This window comes from Salmo salar, chromosome 27, assembly GCF_965601325.2.
Source record: "Salmo salar chromosome 27, fSalSal1, whole genome shotgun sequence".
NCBI classification, from domain to species: Eukaryota; Metazoa; Chordata; class Actinopteri; order Salmoniformes; family Salmonidae; genus Salmo; species Salmo salar.
This window is the reverse complement of record NC_138317.1, coordinates 36715522-36742380: the sequence shown is the minus strand read 5'-3', so window position 1 is coordinate 36742380 and position 26859 is coordinate 36715522. Positions and strand designations below refer to the sequence as shown.

The 26859-nt window shown below is 40.7% G+C and overlaps 1 protein-coding gene and 1 pseudogene across 1 annotated transcript; both read left to right on the top strand.

Moving 5' to 3' along the window:
* The first annotated feature begins 935 nt into the window (after positions 1–935).
* LOC106588996 (lipid scramblase CLPTM1L) lies at positions 936–15506 on the top strand. The gene is made up of 16 exons (XM_014178609.2): positions 936–1537; positions 1645–1739; positions 2306–2495; positions 2881–3035; positions 3755–3951; positions 7401–7495; positions 7794–7878; positions 9746–9849; positions 12584–12649; positions 12764–12814; positions 12959–13041; positions 13396–13430; positions 13668–13723; positions 13839–13883; positions 14112–14227; positions 14657–15506. Exons 1-16 carry the CDS (start codon positions 1373–1375, stop codon positions 14745–14747), a joined length of 1629 nt encoding a protein of 542 aa, XP_014034084.1. The 5' UTR covers positions 936–1372; the 3' UTR covers positions 14748–15506.
* Positions 15507–25789: 10283 nt separating this feature from the next.
* On the top strand, positions 25790–25954 carry LOC123731014 (uncharacterized; annotated as a pseudogene).
* The last annotated feature ends 905 nt before the right edge of the window (positions 25955–26859 follow it).

Below are 26859 nucleotides of genomic sequence, written 5' to 3'. Positions count from 1 at the left end.
TTGAAATATTGCGAAAGGCCTGTTTTGGCTGCATGCTGTGTGTGCTTTCACCCTGTTCCCGACTGTAGACATGGCTCGTGATTGAGCTACACACAATCCACAGCTAGGCAAGTTTTTAAAATAAACTATTGATCATCTGTGGCACAATTATAGGCCTACTCTTGGTGTATTATTCGGATTTGTTTCATTTATTTCTGAACAGACAGCAGTAATTCAATGACTTTGGAAAATGTATTTCAATTTATCAGGCGTGCTGCTTCGCGCAGCCATGATTCTTTAAGGAAATAAATGATGAAGTGTAACGCTGGAGAGATGAGAGTTGCATGCTCATATCTATCAGCGTAGAGAGGGAGAGAGGGAGAGAGATCATAGAAAGTGAATCTCATTCTAGTTCTGTGAGAGATACAGGCGCGCTTCTCTCTCTCACCACAGCAATGGCGACGCGTTGGTCTATATAGGCTACAATGTTGTGCAAATCATAAACCCGGGCCGACCAAACACGAATCAGTTATCAGGCACGTTTTCACATAACAATTTTTGGCGACAGCCAAGAGAATTACAGAGGAGTCAACTTGAATTAGCCTAACTGATTGCTTTTATTTTAATTTTACATTGCAAACAGAAAAAGTATTTTTCAAGCCACGAGAGGTACCGGATCCTGGCAAATGGGTTCAGGAACGAAACGATCCAGAAATGACAGGTGTCGGACACTGCTAATAGCTACATATATTGTATTTATTCAAGTGCAGAGGTTGGAAATTAAAATAATAATGCTTCTATTGTTGATGTAGACCTGGCACTGACAGTGTAAAGGTGACTTGTAAAAACCGACATTATAATCAAGAGAGCACTGCACGGAGCATGGATGACATCTAGTGGCCAAGATATTTTCAGCTGGTATGCAGATTGTTGGATTTGCGCAGCCGCAGTTTGATACTTTCCTGACTATTGTAACCAGGAAATAAATCAAGGAAGTAGTTAGCTGACACATCCATGCTTCTTTAAAATAGCCGTGATATTGCAATTTCGAGATGCAAAGTGACGAGCAGAATTCGGGGATTTTATAATGCACAAAATATGGACTAATAGACTTTACATTTGATAGGTTAAAGACATGAGGAGACGTATAGTGTGGTCAACGATATCTAGCCATGGTTAGCCTAGCACCAGCCGACACCTGTGACCACATTGACCAGTCCATAAACTACACTAACGTTACAGTGAGCAATTCATCAACCGATGTTAATCTGCCTCAGCTAAATTCTCTCTGAGTTTCACATCTGTCCTTGACTCGGTTTCAGAAGAGGATAGCGTTGCTACGGTATCTGCCTGGCACATTTGGTATTTGAATGACTAGACGGGAGTCAGGAGCATGTTTCAGAAGACCTCTTTCACGACGCTGATAGTCGGGGTGTTCGTTGTGTATGTTTTGCACACTTGCTGGGTGATGTATGGCATCGTTTACACCAAACCTTGTGAGAACCCCAAATTCGAAAACTGCATCAACCCATATTTGGCAGGAAAACCAAGATTGCAGGTTGGTATGCATCATTGCAAGCTAGCTAGATGGAATGAAAACTTGCCAGTCAGACAGTTGTTTTGGGTGTGGAAACATTTGCTGTGTTCTTTATTCTCCATTCCCAGCTGAGTATCTACACAGCCTTGCGACCCAATGCTGATGGGGGACACACCCTCATTCACAAGGAGGAGGACTTTGATGTTGAGACCAAGTTTGAAAGGTGCAACATGTCTTACGGTGACAGGATATGGTGGTATCTATCAGTCAGTCAGTTGTAATAAGCACGATGATCACCTATGAAAACTTTGTGGTAGACACAGTCAGTGATCTCTGGGTATTTGCAGGATGACTAGGACTTCATATTAGCAAGTCATCTGTTACCAAAACGAGTGCAGATATCTGCCCACATTCATAGTAACTGATTAACATTGAACAAACTGCTATAGAGACTACTTCAACCTGCAAAGATTGACCTCTCCCTGCTATATTTACACAATAAGGCACAAGGGGGTTTGTGGTATACGGCCAGTATACCACGGCTAAGGGATGTTCTTACCCACGACGCAACGCGGAGTGCCTGGATACAGCCCTTAGCCTTGGTATATTGCCCATATACCACAAAACCCAGAGGTGCCTTATTGCTATTATGAACTGGTTATCAACGTAATTAGAGCAGTAAAAAGAACTGTTTTGTCATACCTGTGATAAACCACGACTGTCAGCTAATCAGCATTCAGGGCTTGAACCACCCAGTTCATATTCACCTATGTATCCCTTTTCCTAAAGGATAGTGAATGTTTCTCTCCCAAAGAAGACCTGTAAGAATGGGACGCTGTATGCCATGGTGTTTGTTCACCAGGCAGGTATGTCCCCGTGGCAGGACCCCAGACAGGTGCATCTGGTGTCCCAGCTCACCACCTACATGATACCCAAACCACCAGAGGTCAGCCTGATCTCAGGGGAGGAAGCACCACAGGTCAGACTACTATTACACTGCACTAAAGAGCACCATATTCCCTTTATAGTTCACTGCTATGGGCTCTGGTGAAAAGTAGTGCACTATAAAGGGAATAAAGTGATATTTGAGACGTAACCAACAAGATCCAAAGCAAGGCATTCATAGGTCTCTTTATTGTTAGGGTATGTCTGTATGCGCAGACAGTGTCCTGCCTTGGAATCAACCGTTCTGAATTGTCCCTTTTATAGCATCTTTTTTTTATCAGTCTGTTACATTTTAATACCTTTCACATTGGAATGCATTTTCTGTGGAGTACGTCTTTAAAACTGTCATGCTGATTGTGATGTTCAGTTTTTCCCTTGTCTTTTCCTCTGATCTGCTGTGGTCATTGTGCCCAGGGCAGGCGGAGCAGCAGAAACGGAAGCCTAAAGGAGGTGACTCTGCAGTGGATCGGCCCGTGTCTCACTGGCGCTCCCGTCTCACCCTCAATGTGGTGTCAGAGGACTTTATCTTCGACAGGGACTTCCTGCCCAGCGACGTGCACCGCTACCTGCGAGTGTAAGAACGCACTTATGATACAATTCATCATACACTCATAAATGGACAGCTGGAACTAATGATACAATACACAACACCTTCTTCAGGGTGAAGAAGGCACAGTGATGCTGAAACATTGGTGGTTTACCCAATCAATTACTGGGAGCTTGTATATAGAGTGTGACTCTCTTTATTTATTTTCATAGCCTACAGTTTACTCTCCATTAGTCAGCACCTCTACCAACCTTTTGGGGGTGTGCCAACTCATGCTTTGTATTACAATACAACAATTCTAAATTGAGGTTCCAGAGCCTTTATTAAAAGATGATCATCACTTAATTTATATGGAACAGTAAGACTTCACATTCTTACATGAAAGGCAGCTATGAAGAAGGTGAGGGCTAAGAAGTACATGTTGGTTTCCACAAAAATCCCCTTGATTTCATCAGCATCTTTCTCAGTGAAGCCTGAAATCACAACAAATCGACTCATTAAAAAGGCTTCCACCAGAGTGCACAGCCGACCCCATTTTGACGTAATTCCTTGCCTTCAAGGGGAAATGCTTGTTTAGGTTCCACCTCTTATACATAATCATGAATTGGGGATGGGAAAGAATGTCCTGGAGATTTCCACATGGACCGGGAAAGCATAAACAAATAGAGAACTGACAGCTGTCAGAGCCTCTTCCACTCAGACTTCATTAATGACATAAAAGTAGCAATTGTTTTACTGTGTTCCAGATTTGAAAATGGAAAGAAGAGGGTGTACCTTCCAGTGCTGTTTGTGGATGAGCTGAGCAACAGAGTGAAGGACTTGATGGAGATCAACAGCACCAGCACGGAACTCCCTCTCACTATCTCCTATGATACCATCTCCCTCGGGAAACTCCGCTTCTGGATTCACATGCAAGATGCCGTCTACTCCCTGCAACAATTCGGTGAGTAGTACTATAGAAATGGCATTATAATTCAATATCTCTATGGGTAGTACTATGACCGAACTCATTGGGGTGGTTTACCGGACACAGATCAAGCCTAGTCCTGTACAAAACATAATTTTCCTTGTCGATTCTTCATTGAGATTGCCTTTTAGTCGTGACTAGGCTTAATCTGTCCGGGAAACAGCACCCATTATGCTAGTTAATACTAGTGTACGGAATTGACACTAATCTGCGTGAGTCATACTACCTACCGCCAGAGGATCACAAACTGAACGACCGCATCACGAGAGTGACTTCTATCCTATAGTTGCTACTGTTATGTCATTAATAAAGTCTGAGTGGAAGAGGTTCAATAACTGTAGTAAGAAATATAAAATAAAATCCTTTGTTTTGTCTGTTTGAACATGCAAACTGATGTTTGATAAAGGGAGGAACTAAAACATTTTCAACTGAAAGACAATGATCAGAGCTTACCCATGATGTTGCACAACAATTTGAAGTCAATAAGTCATAGTTTAAGTCGAAGTTTGATATATTTGGGCTTGTGGCAATGCGGTATGTTTCCCCTATGATAGGATGTGCTAATACTTTTCAGTCTGTTTCTTTTTAGCGCTGGGTTTTATTTTAATGTTACTATCCACCAGCATGGCATTGTTTATTAATGAGAAACACCTGCAAAGTTCTTCCTCGTCCCGACTGAGCTAAACCGCTTTTTACCGTAGTCTACACTTGGCCACCTGAGCCATGGAGCAAATTAAAATAGGGGACGCAAACGTATGTTTTTGCACCTCCCCTTTTTACCAGAAAATTAACATAATAAATTGTATAATTTGTAATTTTTCACAGATTGTTGAGCTAGTCTTTATAGAACATGACCATTTTTATAAATGGTATAATTGTGTGTTATGATTGCATTTTGGGACCCTGCTCCCCCCGTCGCCCCAAGATGAACGTTTTTGACCACTAAAGTCTTGCTTCGCTACACGCTTCACTGATTTGATTAGTGCAGCTAAACCACAAGTGTCTATCCTATAATGAACAGGCACCCACAAGAGAAAATTTAACTCACTTTTTTTCTCTATTTTGTTGTGCAATTGTATTGGTGTTTCGTGTCCAATGCGCTCAGGGTGTTGTGACGTGTCATTTACCACATGCATCATGAGCGAAGTCATTGGACTTCCCCTATGAGAACCATGAGCACAGGCTGACTTGGATTTGCTGTACCGCAGCTGAAGTCTGCCAGCAGCCTACCTACCAAAGGTTGCACCATATCCATTACAATGTAGAAAAACACGTCTCTTATGGAAGATGCTAAAACTTTGGAGACGACAATAGATGGTGAAGTCAAAGATACTGGTTTCCCGATTTATGCTTATGACAAATCCAGCTCTAGAACCAGCCAGCTGGCTAATCTTTTGAATACGGTGTAGGTAGTTAAAAAAACAACAGGTAGCATTAGCAAGCTAGATAGCTAAGGTTAGCATGCTAGCTAGCTAAACTGACAGCTGTCAGTTCTCTATTTGTTTATGTTTTCCCGGTCCATGTGGAAATCTCCAGGACATTCTTTGCCATCCCCAATTCGTGATTATGTACAGTTGAAGTCGGAAGTTTACATAAACTTGGGTTGGAGTCATTAAAACGCGTTTTTCAACCACTCCACAAATTTCTTGTTAACAAACTATAGTTTTGGCAAGTCGGTTAGGACAACTACTTTGAGCATGACACAAGTAATTTTTCCAACAGTTGTTTACAGACAGATTATTTCACTTATAATTCACTGTATCACAATTCCAGTGGGTCAGAAGTGTACATACACTAAGTAGACTATGCCTTTAAACAGCTTGGAAAATTCCAGACAATTATGTCATGGCTTTAGAAGCTTCTGATAGGCTAATTGACATGATTTGAGTCAATTGGAGGTGTACCTGTGGATGTATTTCAAGGCCTACCTTCAAATTCAGTTCCTCTTTTGCTTGATCATCAAATAAGAATTTGTTCTTAACTGACTTGCCTAGTTAAATAAATAAAGGTAAAATAAAATCATGGCAAAATCAAAAGAAATCAGCCAAGACCTCAGGGGGAAAAAATGTAGACCTCCACAAGTCTGGTTCATCCTTGGGAGCAATTTCCAAACGCCTGAAGGTACCACGTTCATCTGTACAAACAATAGTACGCAAGTATAAACACCATGGGACCACGCAGCTGTCATACCGCTCAGGAAGGAGACGTGTTCTGTCTCCTAGAGATGAACGTACTTTGGTGCGGAAAGTGCAAATCAATCCCAGAACAACAGCAAAGGTCCTTGTGAAGATGCTGGAGGAAACGGGTACAAAAGTATCTACATCCACAGTAAAACGAGTCCTATATTCACATAACCTGAAAGGCCGCTCAGCAAGGAAGAAGCCACTGCTCCAAAACCGCCGTAAAAAAGCCAGACCACGGTTTGCAACTGCACATGGGGACAAAGATTGTACTTTTTGGAGAAATGTCCTCTGGTCTGATTAAACAAAAATCGAACTTATGCCATAATGACCATCCTTATGTTTGGAGGAAAAAGGGGGAAGCTTGCAAGCCGAAGAACACCATCCCAACCGTAAAGCACGGGGGTGGCAGCATCATTTTGTGGGGGTGCTTTGCTGCAGGAGGGACTGGTGTACTTCACAAAATAGATGCCATCATGAGGCAGGAAAATGATGTGGATATATTGAAGCAACATCTCAAGACATCAGTCAGGAAGTTAAAGCTTGGTCGCAAATGGGTCTTCCAAATGGACAATGACCCCAAGCATACTTCCAAAGTTGTGGCAAAATGGCTTAAGGACAACAAAGTCAAGGTATTGGAGTGGCCATCACATAGGCCTTACCTCAATCATATAGAACATTTGTGGGCAGAACTGAAAAAGCGTGTGCGAGCAAGGATGCCTACAAACCTGACTCAGTTACATCAGCTCTGTCAGGAGGAATGGGCCAAAATTCACCAAACTTATTCTGGGAAGCTTGTGGAAGGCTACTCAAAACGTTTGACCCACGTTAAACAATTTTAAAGGCAATTCTACCAAATACTAATTCAGTGTATGTTAACTTTTGACCCACTGGGAATGTAATGAAAGAAATAAAAGCTGATATAAATCATTCTCTCCACTATTATTCTGACATTTCACATTCTTAAAATAAAGTTGTGATCCTTACTGATTTAAGACGGGACTTTTTTACTCGGATTAAATGTCAGGAATTGTGAAAAACTGAGTAAATGTATTTGAGTTTAAATGTATTTGGCTAAAGTGTATGTAAACTTCTGACTTCAACTGTATAAGAAGCTTGCGTCATTCTTCGGAGGTGGAACCTAAACAAGCATTTCCGCTCAACGGCAAGGAATTACGTCAAAATGGGGTCGGCTGTGCACTCTGGTGGAAGCCTTTTTAATGAGTCGATTTGTTGTGATTTCAGGCTTCACTGAGAAAGATGCTGATGAAATCAAGGGGATTTTTGTGGAAACCAACATGTACTTCTTAGCCCTCACCTTCTTCATAGCTGCCTTTCATGTAAGAATGTGAAGTCTTACTGTTCCATATAAATGAAGTGATGATAATCTTTTAATGTTTATATTTTAAAATGTTTAGTCATTTAGCAGTCGCTCTTATCCAGAGTGACTTACAGGAGTGCACATAGACAGATTATTTTTCATCTAGTCGGCTCGGGGATTTGAACCAGCGAACTTTGAGGCTGTTACTGGCCCAATGGTCTTAACCGCTAGGTCTACATGCCACACACATGCATGACTGAGATTCACTAAATTATTCCTGTGTCACATTGCAACTTAAAAGCATGTTTCATTTGCAGCTCCTGTTTGACTTCCTGGCCTTCAAACATGACATCAGCTTCTGGAAGCAGAAGAAAAGCATGGTGGGGATGTCCAGCAAAGCAGGTGGGTTGACTTCTTACGAAGATGCTGTTAGTCAGGTTTGGGGTCTATTACAATTAAAGTAATTCAGGAAATGATTTGAATTGAAAACTTTTGAAATGAATACAAACCGGTGTACCTGGCACCTACTACCATACCCTTTTCAAAGGCACTTAAATAATTTGTCTTGCACATTCACCCTCTGAATGGCACGCATACACAATCCATGTCTCAAGGATTAAAAATCCTTTTTTAACCTGTCTCTAGAGGTCGACCGATTTAATTGGCAGGGCCGATTTCAAGTTTTCATAACAATCTGTAATCGGCATTTTTGGATGCCAATTACATTGCACTCCACGAGGAGACTGTGTGGCAGGCTGATCACTTGTTACGCGAGTGCAGCAAGGAGCCAAAGTAAGTTGCTAGCTAGCATTAAACTTATCTTATAAAAAAACAATCAATCTTAACATAGTCACTAGTTAACTACACATGGTTGATGATATTACTAGTTTAACTAGCTTGTCCTGCGTTGCAAATAATCAATGCGGTGCCTGTTAATTTATCATCGAATCACAGCCTACTTCGCCAAACGGGTGATGATTTAACAAGCGCTTTCGTGAAAAAAAGCACTGTCGTTGCACCAATGTACCTAACCATAAACATCAATGCCTTCCTTAAAATCAACACACAGATATATTTTTTTCAACCTGCATATTTAGTTAAAAGAAATTCATGTTAGCAGGCAATATTAACTAGGGAAATTGTGTCACTTCTCTTGCGTTCTGTGCAAGCAGAGTCGGGGTATATGCAGCAGTTTGGGCCGCCTGGCTCTTTGCGAACTGTGTAAAGACCGTAATTAATTTGCCAGAATTTTACATAATTAAGTACATAACATTGAAGGTGGTGCAATGTAACAGCGATATTTAGACTTATGGATGCCACCCGGATTTGGCCATATTAATGAGCTAAGGCTCGTATTTCTGTGTATTTATTATAATGAAGTTTATGATTTGATAGAGCAGTCTGACTGAGCGGTGGTAGGCAGCAGCAGGTTCGTAAGCATTCATTCAAACAGCACTTTTCTACGTTTGCCAGCAGCTCTTCGCAATGCTTGAAGCACAGCTCTGTTTATGACTTCAAGCCTATCAACTCCCGAGATTAGGCTGGCAGTACTATAGTGCATATAAGAACATCCAATAGTCAAAGGTATATGAAATACAAATGCTTTAGAGAGAAATAGTCCTATAATTCCTATAATAACTACAACCTAAAACTTCTTAACTGGGAATATTGAAGACTCATGTTAAAAGGAACCACCAGCTTTCATATGTTCTCATGTTCTGAGCAAGGAACTTAAACGTTAGCTTTCTTACATGGCACATATTGCACTTTTACTTCAACACTGTGTTTTTGCCTTATTTAAACCAAATTGAACATGTTTCATTATTTATTTGAGACTAAATAGATTTTTATTTATGTATTATATTACGTTAAAATAAGTGTTCATTCAGTATTGTTGTAATTGTCATTATTACATATATATATATATATATATATATATATATATATATATATATATATATATATATATATATATATATATATATATATATATATATATATATATATATATATATTAAATAAATAAATAAAAATCGGCCGATTTTAATCGGTATTGGGTTTTTGGTCCTTCAATTATCGGTATCAACGTTGAAAAATCATAATCGGTCGACCTCTAGTCTCCTCCCCTTCCTCTACACTGATTGAAGTGCATCTATCAAGTGACATTAATGAGGGATCATAACTTTCACCTGGTCAGTCTGTTTTGTCTGCTGTATTTTCAGTTTTTGACTATTCCCCTTACATGTGTTTATGTTGTGGTCCTTTCCAGTACTGTGGAGGTGTTTCAGCACCATTGTGATTTTCATGTACCTGTTTGATGAGCAGACCAGCCTGCTGGTACTCATTCCTGCTGGAGTAGGCTCAATGATCGAGGTACGTCTCCTCACGTGCATTTATTTTTATCCCAAATGGCTCCCTATGTAGTGCACTACTTTTGACCCAGCCTATATACAGTTGAAGTCGGAAGTTTACATACACCTTAGCCAAGTAAACTCCGTTTTTCACAATTCCTGACATTTAATCCTAGTAAAGATTCTCTGTCTTAGGTCAGTTAGGATCACCACTTTATTTTAAGAATGTGAAATGTCAGAATAATAGTGGAGAGAATGATTTATATCAGCTTTTATTTCTTTCATCACATTCCCAGTGGGTCAGAAGTTTAAGTACACTCAATTAGTATTTGGTAGCGTTGCCTTTAAATTGTTTAACTTGGGTCAAACGTTTTGGGTAGCCTTCCACAAGCTTCCCACAATAAGGTCAGTGACTTTTGGCCCATTCCTCCTGACAGAGCTGGTCTAACTGAGTCAGGTTTGTAGGCCTCCTTGCTCTCACACGCTTTTTTAGTTTGCCCACACATTTTCTATAGGATTGAGGTCAGGGCTTTGTGATGGCCACTCCAATACCTTGACTTTGTTGCCCTTAAGCCATTTTGCCGCAACTTTGGAAGTATGCTTGGGGTCATTGTCCATTTTGAAGACCCATTTGCGACCAAGCTTTAACTTCCTGACTGATGTCTTGAGACGTTGGTTGCTTCAATATATCCACATAATTTTCCTTTCTCATGATGCCATGTATTTTGTGAAGTACACCAGTCCCTCCTGCAGCAAAGCACCCCCACAATATGATGCTGCCACCCCCGTGCTTCACGGTTGGGATGGTGTTCTTCGGCTTGCAAGCTTCCCCCTTTTTCCTCCAAACATAACGATGGTCATTAATGCCAAACAGTTCGATTTTTGTTTCATCAGACCAGAGGACATTTCTCCAAAAAGTACATTCTTTGTCCCCATATACAGTTGCAAGCCGTTTTTATGGCGTTTTTGGAGCAGTGGCTTCTTCCTTGCTGAGCGGCCTTTCAGGTTATGTCGATATAGGACTCGTTTTACTGTGGATGTAGATACTTTTATACCTGTTTCCTCAAGCATCTTCACAAGGACCTTTGCTGTTGTTCTGGGATTGATTTGCACTTTCCGCACCAAAGTACGTTCATCTCTAGGAGACAGAACACGTCTCCTTCCTGAGCGGTATGACAGCTGCGTGGTCCCATGGTGTTTATACTTGCGTACTATTGTTTGTACAGATGAACGTGGTACCTTCAGGCGTTTGGAAATTGCTCCCAAGGATGAACCAGACTTGTGGAGGTCTACAACGTTTTGTAATGAAACCGCAGGGAGCAGGTCTCGAACCCTCGAACTTCTAGCCCGAGGTCCGGCGCGCTATCGACTGTGCCGCAAAAGCATGCTCGTGCGGCAGAGTCGATATCCGCGCTTATAAACCCAGGGTCGTTACAGTTTTTTTCTGAGGTCTATGTTGATTTCTTTTGATTTTCCCATGATGTCAAGCAAAGAGGCACTGAATTTGAAGGTAGGCCTTGAAATGCATCCACAGGTAAACCTCAAATTATGTCAATTAGCCCATCAGAAGCTTCTAAAGCCATGATATAATTGTCTGGAATTTTCCAAGCTGTTTAAAGGCACTGTCAACTTAGTGTATGTAAACTTCTGACCCACTGGAATTGTGATACAGTGAATTATAAGTTAAATAATCTGTAAACTGTGAATGGAAAAATTCCTTGTGTCATGCACAAAGTAGATGTCCTAACCGACTTGCCAAAACTATAGTTTGTTAGCAAGAAATTTGTGGAGTGGTTGAAAAATGAGTTTTAATGACTCCAACCTAAGTGTATGTAAACTTCCGACTTCAACTGTATATCCCTATTTAACTGTCCTTCCTCACAAAGTTTGCACTTGTTTAATAATTCACATTTGAAATGAAATGACTGGTATATAGATCATACTACACTTCAGGAGAATGGCGATATTATTGGGACACAGGAGAAAGGAGATATTATTGGGACAAGAGGGGAGGTATTGTTGGGACGCAGGGGGAAGGGGTTATTGTTGGGACGCAGGGGGAAGGAGTTATTGTTGGGACGCAGGGGGAAGGAGATATTGCTGGGACGCAGGGGGAAGGAGTTATTGTTGGGACGCAGGGGGAAGGAGATATTGTTGGGACGCAGGGGGAAGGAGATATTGCTGGGACGCAGGGGGAAGGAGTTATTGTTGGGACGCAGGGGGGAGGAGTTATTGTTGGGACGCAGGGGGGAGGAGTTATTGTTGGGACGCAGGGGGGAGGAGTTATTGTTGGGACGCAGGGGGAAGGAGTTATTGTTGGGACGCAGGGGGGAGGAGTTATTGTTGGGACGCAGGGGGGAGGAGTTATTGTTGGGACGCAGGGGGGAGGAGTTATTGTTGGGACGCAGGGGGGAGGAGTTATTGTTGGGACGTAACTCAGTGTCTGGAAATGGGGTTCCATTTGGGACGCACAGGGTGTTTCCCAGAGTTCTCTATTTGCACAGTTACTGTTGTTCACGTTAGTAAAATGTCTGACCCCATTGACTTTTGTCAGATTGAGTTGATTATCTTTTCTGTTTGCTGCACTATTCAGTGACTATCAATGTTGTCCTCCTTTGTAGGTTTGGTAATTCCATCATCCATGTCCTGGTTTCTCTTAATCCCCTACATTTTAGATCCTTGTGGATGATAGTGCAATAAACTACAAGAACACAATGTCCTCTCGCCACCTGACTGGTTTATCTGTCCCTCTACAGGTGTGGAAGGTGAAGAAAGCCTTTAAAATACAGGTTATCTGGAAGGGTGTAAAACCCACATTTATAGTAAGTCTGGTTTGTTTGTAAAGATATCAGTTCATCTGAGTTAATTTTCTCAGGATTACGTTTGCTCTCTGTTTGTTCTACATTGATATCAAGTGTGTGTTTGTCTCCCCACAGTTTGGAAAGTCTGACGAATCAGAGAGGAGGACTGTAGAGTATGATACTCTTGTGAGACTTGCCATATACCTTTTTTATGTCCATTTCAAAAAGCACCAAACATTACATGTGTTCATTTGTCCTCAATTTGTATACAGTAGCGTTGTCATAAATAGCATCCGTTTGATTTTCCTTGCAACGTTCTTCTCTTCCCAGGCAATGAAGTACCTGTGGTATTTACTCTACCCAATGTGTATTGGAGGAGCGGTTTATGCCTTAGTGTTTTTGAGATACAAAAGGTAGGCTATAACTTTGGACAATAACACTAGGGTCTACTATAGTGATGGGCAACTGTAGTAGTTTTTTGGGAGCGAGAAATTATTATTTTGGATTTAAAAAAGACCCCAGACTACACTTGAAATTACAATGGACCTATGTCTTCTTGAAATAATGTCCCTTTTTATGGCCTGCAAATAGAGTTTGACTAACAAATTGACTTCCCAAAAACATCTGTGCGGCCCTCGGTGGCATTTAGAAATCCCAATGTGGCCCTGGAGCCTCGAGATGTGGCCCTGGAGCCTCAATATGTTGCCCAGACCCGGTCTACTATGTGTTTTGAATGTGTAATGTCTCCTCTGCTTTCTGTTTGGCAGTTGGTACTCCTGGATCATCAACAGTTTAGTGAATGGTATGTTCTCTGACATTATCCTGAAGCCAGCATGATTTGCTTTAATTCACTTTTAAAAGCCAGATTTACCTTAAGTGTTATTTTTTATTTTTTTAGATCAAATGTTTTATTGTATGTTCAGTCAATAGGCAGAGTCATTGGACAAATAAGAAATGCATTGTCAGTGCACGTCCATGATCACATGATAATTAAGAATAGAAGCATTGTTATTGTCATTGATGGTTTCTTTTTTGACAGGAGTGTACGCTTTTGGATTCCTCTTCATGCTACCTCAACTCTTTGTTAACTACAAGGTCAGTTACATTATACTGAGCGTTAGTGCACATGTCTTCTGTTGTATGTTATCTTTAGCATGCCGCTAAAAGCCAGATGCTGGTGTCCATATCGATTATTTTCTTGTTTCAACAGTTCAAATCTGTGGCACATCTACCCTGGAAAGCATTCATGTATAAAGTGAGTGAATTATATAAGATCTCATTTGAGAGATCGTCAGGTTTTACACTGTTAGATGTCTCGGAAATGGTTTTATCATTGAAGGACAATAACAGTATGGTTACTGGAATGTGTAGTAATTGTTGCAATGAAACATCCATAAATATATCAGAAAGAAAGACTACATAAAGTGATGATGATGATGAAGCTGAAGGACGTTAATGATAGTTTATATTTGTCCATCCCCAGGCGTTCAACACCTTTATCGACGACATATTTGCCTTCATCATCACAATGCCCACCTCCCACCGGTTAGCCTGCTTCAGGGATGATGTGGTTTTCCTCGTCTACTTGTACCAGAGATGGTAAGCCACACGGCAGATACACACACAGAGGTAGGATCTTCATTTGATCACTGTTTTGTTGCTGAGAATTTCCCTAAGCTGCAGGAAATGCAGATAACCTTTGATTTACATAAATTTACTGAAAACTCAAACTAACACAAGGTTATATTAATATATTAAGTAGCCTACTTTTTCCAGCTGATAGACTAACCACTGATTAAGCAACATTGTAGACTAAACATTCAAATTCTGTTACCGCAAGATTATTTATCTGCAACAATACTGGTCAAATTAAGATCCTATACACACACTGCACTAAATTGACTGTTGCAGTTGGTAAAATGAGTCACTTGTAAGTAACAATATCTCCAATGCTACAACAGAATATTCTCACATTGAACGCATCAATTTGTTTACTACAACTTCTTTCCACTATTTTTCTATCGTAAGGCTGTATCCTGTTGATAAGACCAGAATGAATGAATACGGACTGTCTTACAATGAGGAAGAGAAACCCAAAGGAAAGGCCCATAAAGACTAAAACTGATCACAGACACACATGCAGGTCCTGAGAGCCATATGTAGAATATGGACCTACATGTTGCTGTGCTGGGATTGGGTACAATGCCTATAAAACACATTGGTGTTATTTGTCAGAAGGTGGATTTGCCTAGGGAAGGTTCAGCTATCCTTACTGCCCTGCTAAGCCCCTCACTCCCAACCAGTCACCACCCACCCACCAACCTTATACCTACCCAGACCATTGAAGACTTGTGGGCTTTCCTAAGCGATGCCTAGTACAGCACTGGTTGAATTGACCACAGCTGCCTCCAGTTGAAGGACATGGACCAACCCATTATGTATACCATGATTGGTGAATGTGTTTGTCTCTGGAATGAGACCAACTCAGTCCCACACACCCCTTGCCTGCCTACACTTGTTTCCCCCCCCCCCATCCAACTTATAGAAACAGAACACCTGGTGTGTCATATCATGATGTCATCATCAGGAGACGCTGACTGATGTCAACACGTTTTGTTCTCTTGGTCAAATGTACAGAATCCTGTTTGATCATTCAGGAGAAGATATGTGCATTGGTTTGTATTTGATCTTGTAAAGTATTAGAACATGAAGATCACGAGATGATGGTGCCAAATATGGGAAATTATATTTGATGTGCTTTGAATGCGAACATTTGTGATGTTACATTTTGTTAATTGTTATTAAAGCATTTGATAATGTTTGATTGTTTTGGTAGAGTTTTGAGTAAATTAATAAATTGACTTCAGTGTTATAAGGACCAATTTGGTGGAAATTATATTTACTTTTGTCAAAATATGATTTAAGACCCATATGATATGTGACAGTGTCTGGTATTTTTAAATGTTTATTGATCAAGTTCTATCACGTAGTACAGGGGTATTTGACTTTTACCCTACGACTTCCAGAGCCTGCTGCTTTTCTGTTCTACATGATCATTAATTGCACACGCCTGGTGTTCCAGGTCTAAATCAGTACCTGATTAGAGGGGAATGATGCAGTGGAACTGGGTTTGAGGTCGAGGGCTGTAGGTGACGCTTTGTTTTCAAACAAATCTCTTGTTTGCTTTCCTCCCACCAGGATGGGTATCATTTAATTTAGCCCATATTAGTTTCATTTTGTGAATTGTTTGCATCATGCCATGGCTGTAGGCAGGTGTCCAATGACCCAGGTTTATTAAAATATATACAGTTGAAGTCGGAAGTTTACATACTCTTAGGTTGGAGTCATTAAAACTCGTTTTTCAACCACTCCAAACATTTCTTGTTAACAAACTATAGTTTTGGCAAGTCGGTTAGGACATCTACTTTGTGCATGACACAAGTAATTTTTACAACAATTGTTTACAGACAGATTATTTCACTTATAAAATTCACTGTATCATAATTCCAGTGGGTCAGAAGTTTACATATACTAAGTTGACTGGGCCTTTAAACAGCTTGGAAAATTCCTGAAAATTATGTTGTGGCTTTAAAAGCTTCTGATAAGCTAAATGACATCATTTGAGTCAATTGCAGGTGTACTTGTGGATGTATTTCAAGGCCTACCTTCAAATTCACTGCCTCTGCTTATCATGGGATAATCAACAAAAAATCAGCCAAGACCTGATCAAACATTTTAGATTTCCACAAGTCTGGTTCATCCTTGGGAGCAATTTCCAAACACCTGAAGGTACCATGTTCATCTGTACAAACAATAGTAAGCACGTATAAACACCATGGGACCACGCAGCCATCATACCACTCAGGAAGGAAACGCTTTCTGTCTCCTAGAGATGAACGTACTTTGGTGCGAAAAGTGCAAATCAATCCCAGAACAACAGCAAAGGACCTTGTGAAGATGCAGGAGGAAACAGGTACAAAAGTATCTACATCCACAGTAAAACGAGTCCTATATCGACATAACCTGAAAGGTCGCTCAGCAAGGAAGAAGCCACTGCTCCAAAACCATAAAAAAGTCAGACTACGGTTTGCAACTGCACATGGGGACAAAGATCGTACTTTTTGGAGAAATGTCATCTGGTCTGATGAAACAAAAATATAACTGTTTTGCCATAATGTCCATTGTTTTGTTTGGAGGAAAAGGAGGGGGGGGGGGGCTTGCAAGCCAAAGAACACCATCCCAACAGTGAAGCACGGGGGTGGCAGCATCATGTTGTGGGGGTGCTTTGCTGCAGGAGGAACTGGTGTACTTCACAAAATAGATGGCATCATGAGGCAGGAAAAGTATGTAGATATATTGAAGCAACATCTCAAGACATCAGTCAGGAAGTTAAAGCTTGGTCGCAAATGGGTCTTCCAAATGGACAATTTCACATGCTTAAAATAAAGTGGTGATCCTAACTAACAGGGAATTTTTTCTAGGATTAAACGTCAGGTATTGTGAAAAACTGAGTTTAAATGTATTTGGCTAAGGTGTATGTAAACTTCCGACTTCAACTGTAAATTGCCTTGCCTTATTCAGGTGCAGAATGACAGATTTTGACCTTGTCAACTCAGGGATTCGATCTAGCAACCTTTTGGTTACTGGCCCAACGCTCTAGGCTACCCGGCAATCATGTAAATGATTGCCAAATGATTTTGAATGTACCTGGGGCATGGGATGTCATCACGTAGGCCTAACTATAAAACTCCACTCCACATTTAATTCTAAATGCCTACTACTTGCAAAATACATGTTTTTTCAACTATAGAAATTGTGCTTTTAGATTGTTGAAAGCATCGTGATACATTGAAATTCAACTAACTTTTGGCTGTCTTCTATGGTAGCTACATTCTGGTCAAGTTCTGTTTGACATTAAGGGGATGGTCTCTTGGAAACAGTCCTTGCACATCACTGGAACATTGCTATGAAAACTTTAGTTAATAGCCTAATGAAACTCTTAAGGGAACGTTCTCTAAAATTGTGGGAACGTTTGTTGTTAGCTGGGAAGCAAGGGATAAGAATGTCCATAGATACAGAACACAAAGACTGAATGACAGGTTTGTGTCCATAGATACAGAACACAAAGAATAAACGACTGGTTCGCGTCTCTGGCAACCTAACCAATAGAACTAACAACCATGTTTGGTGGAAAGACTGATTTTAAAAGGGCAGCCAAGTTCTGATAGTTGTTCCACACATTCTTTCACATGAGAGCTTGCTCAGAGCTGATCTGTTCGGTCAAAAGAACAATTTGTGAAAAAGAAAGATCGGAATTGAGCTGCCTGTCTAAACACAGCCTATTAATTCACTTATCAAAATGTCAAGAAGACGTGTTATTTCTAAGTGTAAATGTGTGTGTTATAGTAGTTGATGTAGGGTGGCATCTATCAAACTGTATGTCACACCTTGTACTTTATGGGGGGGGGGGGGCATGTCCAGAAGTAATCAAATTAGCTAATTAAATTAGATAACCAAGTGGTTTCACTCATGGTTGTAAACATCCGGTTTGTGGGGGACTGATTTGGGGGGTTGGTAATTAAGTAGGGGTGTGTTCTCTTGTGGCTGTGGGCTTTAGTTATGTTAATTAAGACTATACATTAGAGTGCATTAGGTTTGTGTGGGTGTTGTCTGTGATTGATGTCTGTTTAGATCATATGATGTAATGTTGGGTAGAACCTGACCCAGGAGTCATGACTTATATCAGATCTGCGATTAGGGACTGATTCCTATAGAATGGTATTTGTGCTTAGAAGAAGATTATTTTACGCATTAACATTTGTAACATATAATATTATTAGATTATATGAACTTAACTCTATCCGCTGATGCTGCAGACAACAGTTTCCAGAAAGTTTAATTGGTGATGGAAAATATCTGTTGTTCATTACATCATCACATACACATTCAATCACATGGTGGTCAATTAAACTTATGTTAGGAACTCAGATATGCCAGTGAGCAATTTACAAGTTTTAATCCTATATAATCCTCTATTTACCAGAAGGTAACAAACCACTTATCCTAATGGATAGGAGTGGGTGTAGGGGAGGTTGTCGTACTTCTTTGAACAGTCTTTTCACTTACGGGATACAGTAGATCACCCCCAGAAGACTTTGCAAGGGTTAAATCTGCATAAGCATTGTTGATTGGCTGTTACCTTAAGACAAGACAGGCCCTCTCTAGACCCTTTTGTAAATATGGGGTGGTGTATCTCGACTTCTAGCTGTAGCCTGGTTGAGAGTCTGGGTGATAGATGTAAATGCGGAGAAAGGGGGTCACATGTTAGGGTGGATATTGTCTGATGGTACCAATGTTGATAACCTCAACGTCTGGGTTCACATATTATTGATTAATGATGTAACCTCCAAAGGTAAAATGCAGAAATACCTTATTTAGATAAGTATTTAGCCCCTTTGCTATGTGACACGAAATTGAGCTCAGGTGCATCCTGTTTCCATTGATCATCCTTGAGCTGTTTCTACAACTTCATTGGAGTCCACCTGTGGTAAATTCAAATGATTTGACATGATTTGGAAAGGCACACACCTGTCTATATAAGGTCCCACAGTTGACAGTGCATGTCAAAGCAAAATCCAAGCCATGAGGTTGAAGGAATTGTCCATAGATCTCAGAGACAGAATTGTAGCAAAGCACAGCTCTGGGGAAGGGTACCAAAGCGTTTCTGCAGCATTGAAGGTCCCCAAAAACACAGTGGCCTCCATAATTCTTGAATGGAAGAAGTTTGGAACCACCAACACTCTTCCTAGAGCTGGCCACCTGGCGAAACTGAGCAATCGGGGGAGAAGGGCCTTGGTCAGGGAGGCGACCAAGAACCCAATGGTAACTCTGACAGAGCTCTGGAGTACTTCTGTGGAGATGGGAGAAACTTCCAGAAGGACAACCATCTTTGCAGCACTCCACCAATCAGGCCTTTATGGTAGAGTGGTCAGTCAGAAGCCACTCCTCAGTAAAAGGCACATAACAGCCCACTTGGAGTTTGCCAAAATGCACTAAAAGACTCTCAGACCATGAGAAACAAGATTCTCTTGTCTGATGAAAACAAGATTAAACTCTTTGGCCTGAATGCCAAGCGTCATTTCTGGAGGAAACCTGGTACCATCCCTACGGTGAAGCATGGTGGTGGCAGCATCATGCTGTGGGGATGTTTTTCAGTGGCAGGGACTGGGAGACTGGTCAGGCTCGAGGGGAGGATGAACGGAGCAAAGTAGAAAACCTGCTTCAGAGTGCTCAGGACCTCAGACTGGGGCGAAGGTTCACCTTCCAACAGGACAATGACCCTGAGCACACAGCCAAGACAACGCAGAAGTTGCTTCGGGACAAGTCTCTGAATGTCCTTGAGTGGCCCAGCCAGAGCCCGGAATTGAACCCGATCGAACATCTCTGGAGAGACCTGAAAATAGCTGTCCCCATTAAACCTGAAAGAGCTTGAGAGGATCTGCAGAGAAGAATGGGAGAAACTCCCTAAATACAGGTGTACCATGCTTGTAGAGTCATACCCAAGCGGTACCATACTGCAAGCGGTACCGGAGCGGACCGCCAAGTCTAGGTCTAAGAGGCTTCTAAACAGCTTCTACCCCCAAGCCGTATGACTCCTGAACATTTCATCAAATGGCTACCCTGAATATTTCCATTGCCCCCCTCCTCCTCTCTTTGACATGGATGCTACTCTCTGTTTATTATCTATGCATAGTTACTTTAATAACTCTACCTACATGTACATATTACCTCAATTACCTCGACTAACCGGTGCCCCCGCACATAGACTCTGTACCGGTACCCCCTGTATATAGCCTCCACATAGACTCTGTACCAGTACCCCTTGTATATAGCCTCCACATAGACTCTGTACCGGTATCCCTTGTATATAGTCTCCACATAGACTCTTTACCGGTACCCCCTGTATATTGCCTCCACATTGACTCTGTACCGATACCCCTTTTATATAGCCTCCACATAGACTCTGTACCAGTACCCCTTTTATACAGCCTCCACATAGACTCTGTACCGGTACCCCCTGTATATAGCATCATTATTGTTATTTTACTGCTGCTCTGTTATTTGTGACTTTTATTTCTTCTTTTTTGGGGTATTTTTTTTAACTACACTGTTGGTTAAGGGCTTGTAAGGAAGCATTTCACTGTAAGGTGAAATGCTCTTGTATTCGGCGCATGTGACAAATACAATTTGATTTGATTTAACTCAAGGCTGTAATGATGATGCAAGCTTCGTTGAAAATATATGTAAGAATTTAACAACTCTACAAGCAACACTAGACACTATTATTATGGTGGGAGATTTTAATACGGTCTTAAATACCTCTATGGACCGGAAAGGAAATCACACTATAAACTATTACCCTCAGGCACTTATGGAAATCATGAATGTCATGGATATATTGGAAATAGTGGATATATGGAGGCTTAAATACACTGACCTAGTGAGATACGCATGGCGAAGGCTTAATCAAGCTAGTCGTCTTGATTACTTTCTTGTACCATTCTCTCTGGCACCAAAAGTTTAAAAAGTGTTGATAGGGGACAGAATGTGGTCGGGTCATCACATAATTGGCATATATATTACTCTTACAGAATTTCCACGTGGGCGAGGATATTGGAAATTTAATCAAAACCTACTAGATGATAAAATGTTTAGAACTAGGACAGAAGAATTTAAAACAGACTTTTTCAGACATAACATAGGTACAGCAGATCCCCTTATTGTATGGGACACTTTTAAATGTGCCTTTAGAGGCCATGCAATTCAGCACTCATCTATAAAACAAAAGCAATTTAGAATAAAAGAGTCCACATTAACAAAGGAAAATGAAGGACTAACAGTACAGTTAGATAGCAATAAAAAACTTTACCATAGAGGCACAGAATAAGTTAGTGGAAAAAACAAAAAGAAATGGAGGAACTTATTCAAGATATTATAAAAATAAAGCGAACTGGATGGAATATGGGGGAAAATGCACCAAATTCTTTTTCAATCTTCAATATAGAAATGCTACCAAAAAAACATTTATTGAAACTTGTTACAAATGATGGAGTCACGCATGATTCACCGAATGATATTTTGAAAGAGGAAGTAAAGTACTTTATTAAGAATATGTTTTCGTTTCAGTCTCCTCCATCTCCACTAACCGAAGCTAATTATATGGATTTTCTTCCTAATAATAATGTAAAATTAACATCTGTACAGAAAGACTGATGTGAAGGCCAAATTACAGAGGAGGAACTTCTTGATGCAATTAAAGCTTTTAAGGATGGGGAAACGCCAGGCCTGGATGGCGTACCAGTGGAAGTATACCAAACCTTTTTTGATATATTCAGAGGACCATTATTAGCATGTTTTAACCACTCCTATATAAATGGTAGATTATCAGACACGCAACAAGAGGGTCTGATATCATTATTACTGAAACAGGACCCAAGTGGTATATATAAAGATCCAGTCCATTTAAAAAAAAAGGAGGCCTCTTACACTTCAGTGTTGTGATAGCTAAATGCTTAGCGCATAGAATTAAACAAGTATTGTCAGATATTATTCATCCTAATCAGACAGGTTTTTTACATGGACGATGCATTGGAGATAATATAAGACAAGTACTGGAAACAATAGAATACTATTAAATATCGGGGACACCAGTCCTGGTTTTCATAGGTGATTCTGAAAAGGCTTTTGATAAAGTATGACTGGAGTTTATATATAAATGCCTAGAATATTTCAATTTTGGGGAATCTCTTATAAAATGGGTTAAAGTTATGTATAGTAATCCTAGGTGTAAAATAATAAATAATGGCTACATTTCAGAAAGTTTTAAACTATCTTGAGTAGAAAAACAAGGTTGTCCACTATTGGCATATCTATTTATTATTGCCATCGAAATGTTAGCTGTTCAAATTAGATCCAACAATAATATTAAGGGATTCGAAATCCGTGGCTTAAAAACTAAGGTGTCATTGTATGCTGATGATTCATGTTTTCTTTTAAAACCACAATTAGAATCCCTTCACGGCCTCATATGGGATCTAGATACTTTTGCTAACCTTTGGGTTAAAACCAAATTATGATAAGTGTACATTTACATTACATTTACATTTACGTCATTACATTACTGTACTATATTACATATTGGATCACTAAAAAAATGCTCATTTTACATTACCATGTAGTTTACCAATAAAATGGTCTGATGGGGGATGTGGACATACTTGGTATACAAATCCCAAAAGAAAGAAATGATCTCACTCCAATTAATTTTTATTGAAAGTTTGCAGAAATAGATAAGATCTTGCTACCGTGGAAAGGAAAATACCTGTCTTTTTGTGGAAAAATCACCCTGATTAACTCTTTAGTCATATCACAGTTTACCTATTTGCTTATGGTTTTGCCATAACCACCTTTGGACTATGATAAAAAATAATATGCCTCTGGGGTCAAAATGAACCCAGTCAGTAGTATGAGGGTTACACAGAGTAGCCTAATTTAATATTATCACATCAGCAACAACAGTGTGAAGATTTAAATTGACTAGTGATGGGGATGGATGTGGAAAATCTATATCGATATGTTACATTGTTTTGATACGATGTGCATGTATCAGTTTTGTAAATACCAGTTTCATAAATAACATTGCATCTGTATTCCTTTTCTGGTAGCTTCCAAAGCTCTGTGAAGTTCAGAGAACTACTTGTTGATTGCCCAGTGGGGTATGTGTGAATGCTCTGGGGCGGGGCATAAACATACAGAACCAGTTTGAATACAATGAGGAGCCCATTAACTATTAGCAGACAATTAAGTACGCTAAAGTAAGAGCCTTTGAGAAAGTCTGTGAGAGCGTCATAGTCAGTGTTAGGGGAAGCTACTCTGAAAATATAGTTTACCAAACTACCAGTTACTTCATGCTGGAAGAAGTTAAGCTACGCTAAAGCTAAGCTTAAGAAAAATATATATTTGACTACATCACAAACTGATCAATTATCATATCTAAATCTGAAACATCATAGACTAAAAATTGCAAGAACAGATCTCTCTGGAGTCCAGTGTAAATTAGACAGCTCTGATAACGAAGATAAAGGAAATTCTTTCCTACTTCACACAATTAAATGTTATTTTTGCAACAACAACAAAAAGTTGTGTGTAGTTCCAGTAGTTATCTACACCGCTACTGAAAACACTACCAAGATTTGAATTTAGTTCAACTACCACCAAGCTACAGAAAACTAGTATTACTAATGGATATAGCATAGGTATATATAATTGTGTGTAAGAGATCATTTGTGATCTTGAAAATCTTATCTAATAATATTTTAAATGTAATATGTTCATAATACTTACTGGTAATTGTGTGTACACATAACTGTATATGCATTTTACCTTTTGAGGTTACATCATTAATCAATTCTATGTGAAGCTAGTACGACAACCTCCCCTACACCAATTTCTATCCAACTTACCCACTCATGTCCATTAGGATAAGTGGGCAGACCCAGACTTGACCAGACTACCACTAACAGTTAAAATGACTGACATAAGGGTACTGGGGGTAAAGTTTGACCGGGAGGGAGGAGGAAGCGGCAACTGGGGTGGGATCCTGGGGACTGTACGACAGAGACTGGGTTTTTGGGGACTTCGACAGCTGACTTATGAGGGCAAGGTTTTAATCATTAAAGCTGTTATTTTACCGGTGCTGTTATTAATCAGTTCTGTTTTTATCCCTCCACAAACAACTGTTTTAGCTCTGGAATGGATGTTGTTTCACTTCCTGTGGGGAAGCAAGTGGGAGAGGTTGAGGAGGGAGGTGGTCAAGAGACCCAGGTCCAAAGGGGGAAAGGCTTGCCTGACCTCTACTTGTTCCTGGGCAGCCGCTACACAGTGTTACATCTCACTCTTGCCACCTCCCCGGTCAATAACAAGATCCAGGCCCTCGCACGGTTCTGGCTGGGATCTTACCTCAGGACCTTGAGGCTGATCCCGGTCGACCTGCGAGCCTTTCTTGCTCCCCACACACTACGTCCAGGTCCAAAACTGGAAAAAGAGGCAGTCACGGTTTTAACTAAACACTGTTCTCTTCTCTCTCTTGTGCAGGAGCGGGAACCAGTGTGTCCAGTGCGCAGGCTTGCTACAGTCAAGCCCACAACGGTTTGGCGCAAAGTGGCCCATCCTGCTCTGCTGAACCGGCACCGGGACCTGTCCTGGATGGTCGCTCACGAGATCCTCCCGGTCAGGGCCGTTATGCACTCCCGGGGCATAGCGAGGACACCCGCGTGCCCCCGACCAGGCTGTGGCCAAGATGAGTCGGTGGGGCACTTGCTCTGGGAGTGCAGAGCCACCAGGGACCTGTGGAAGGAAGCAGGCCCCCTGATCTCCCCGTGCCTGCCAGCAGGGGAGGATCTAACGCCCCAGCTCGTGCTGTATGGGGTGGGCCGAAGGCCTATTCCACCAAAGTCCTTCACCAAGCTCTGGCCCACCCTCACGTGTCTGAAGGATGCACTGTGGTCCTCCCGCAACCTGCTGGTAGCGAAACGAGTAGAGACCACCCCCCAGGCAGTGGCCATGGTAGCCACAGAAGCCCTGGGGTGGTACAGAAGAAAGGGAGCCTCGGCCCAGGCGAAGGGTCCCCCACAACACCCAAGGTCCCGGCGGCCACAGCCTGACAGCGTTGCGGTGCCTAGGGCGATGCACCTAGGGGAGGGATCTCCTCTGGGCCCCGAAGGACAAGACGGTTATTGATTCGGAAGAGCAGGAGAAGGCGATTTTGATAAGGACTCTGATTTTGATAAGGACCCCGTTCCTGTACAAAGGACAGAAGACCGCTTTTAAACAAAGTGACTTTTTAACATGTTTTCATGTCTTAAATTTTTTTTACTTTTGTTAAATCATTTGTACACATTTTAAATGGCTTTTACAGATTGGATGTTTTACAAGAAAAAGTACTTTTATTCATGGTTGTTTCTATTTTTTTTTACAACATGTACTTTTTAACAAATTTAAATGTAATATTCAAATGCTGTGTTTTATGCTTTTATGCCGTTTTAATGGGTATAAAATGATGTACAAAAATATATATGAGCTGTTTTTAAAGGAAATGTAATAAAACCTTTTCAAAAGAAAAAATCTGTTCTCATTAGTTTAATATCTGATACATGGGGAGCATATATTAAATAGATTTTTGGAACAGGGAGATGGAATAGAGGCTTGCTCCGTCCACTCCACGCATGGACCTGGTATTGCAGTACCTCCAGGAATGGTGCACCCCCTGTCGTTGTAAATATAAATCATGCGTTGCTTCGTTTTAATAAAAAAAATTAAAAACTAAAAAACAGCCAATCAACAATGTTTATGCAGATTTCACCCTTGCAAAGTATTCTGGGGTGATCTATTGTATCCCGTAAGTGAAAAGACTGTTCAAAAAAGTATGCCAAGTTTCTCTACACTGATTATGGTCTATTTTTTCACCAAACATCTGTTAGAGTAAGTGGTTTATCCACTTGTAGGTGAGTAGAGAGCTATGTTGGATTAGAACTTGTCAGTTGATCACTGGCAGGACTGAGTTCTTATCATAAACTTAACTGGCCACAATGTGATTTATGTGTATGTGATGACATGTCTCTGAACAACAGACATTTTCCATCATCACCTGGAAACTGTCTGCAGCATCAGTGGATAGAATTATGTTCATATGTGCAAAAGATCTTCAATGAGATTACAAATATAATCTAATAATATTATATGTTACAAATGTTAATATGTCAATTAATATTGTAAGTACAAATACCATTCAGTCCCTAATCACAGATCGGATATAAGTCATGACTCCTGGGTCAGGTTCTACCCGACGTTACATCATATGATCTAAACAGACATCAATCACAGACAACACCCACACAAACCTAATGCACTCTAATGTATAGTCTTAATTAACATAACTAAAGCCCACAGCCACAAGAGAACACACCCCTACCTAATTACCAACCCCCCAAATCAGTCCCCCACAAACCGGATGTTTACAACCATGAGTGAAACCACTTGGTTATCTAATTTAATTAGCTCATTTGGTTATGTTCAGACTCATGAAACACAAGGTGTGACATCCAGTTTGACTGAAGCCACTCTATATCCACTAATCAGCCTTACACAGGAGGCTGGTCTCATGGTAGTGGACA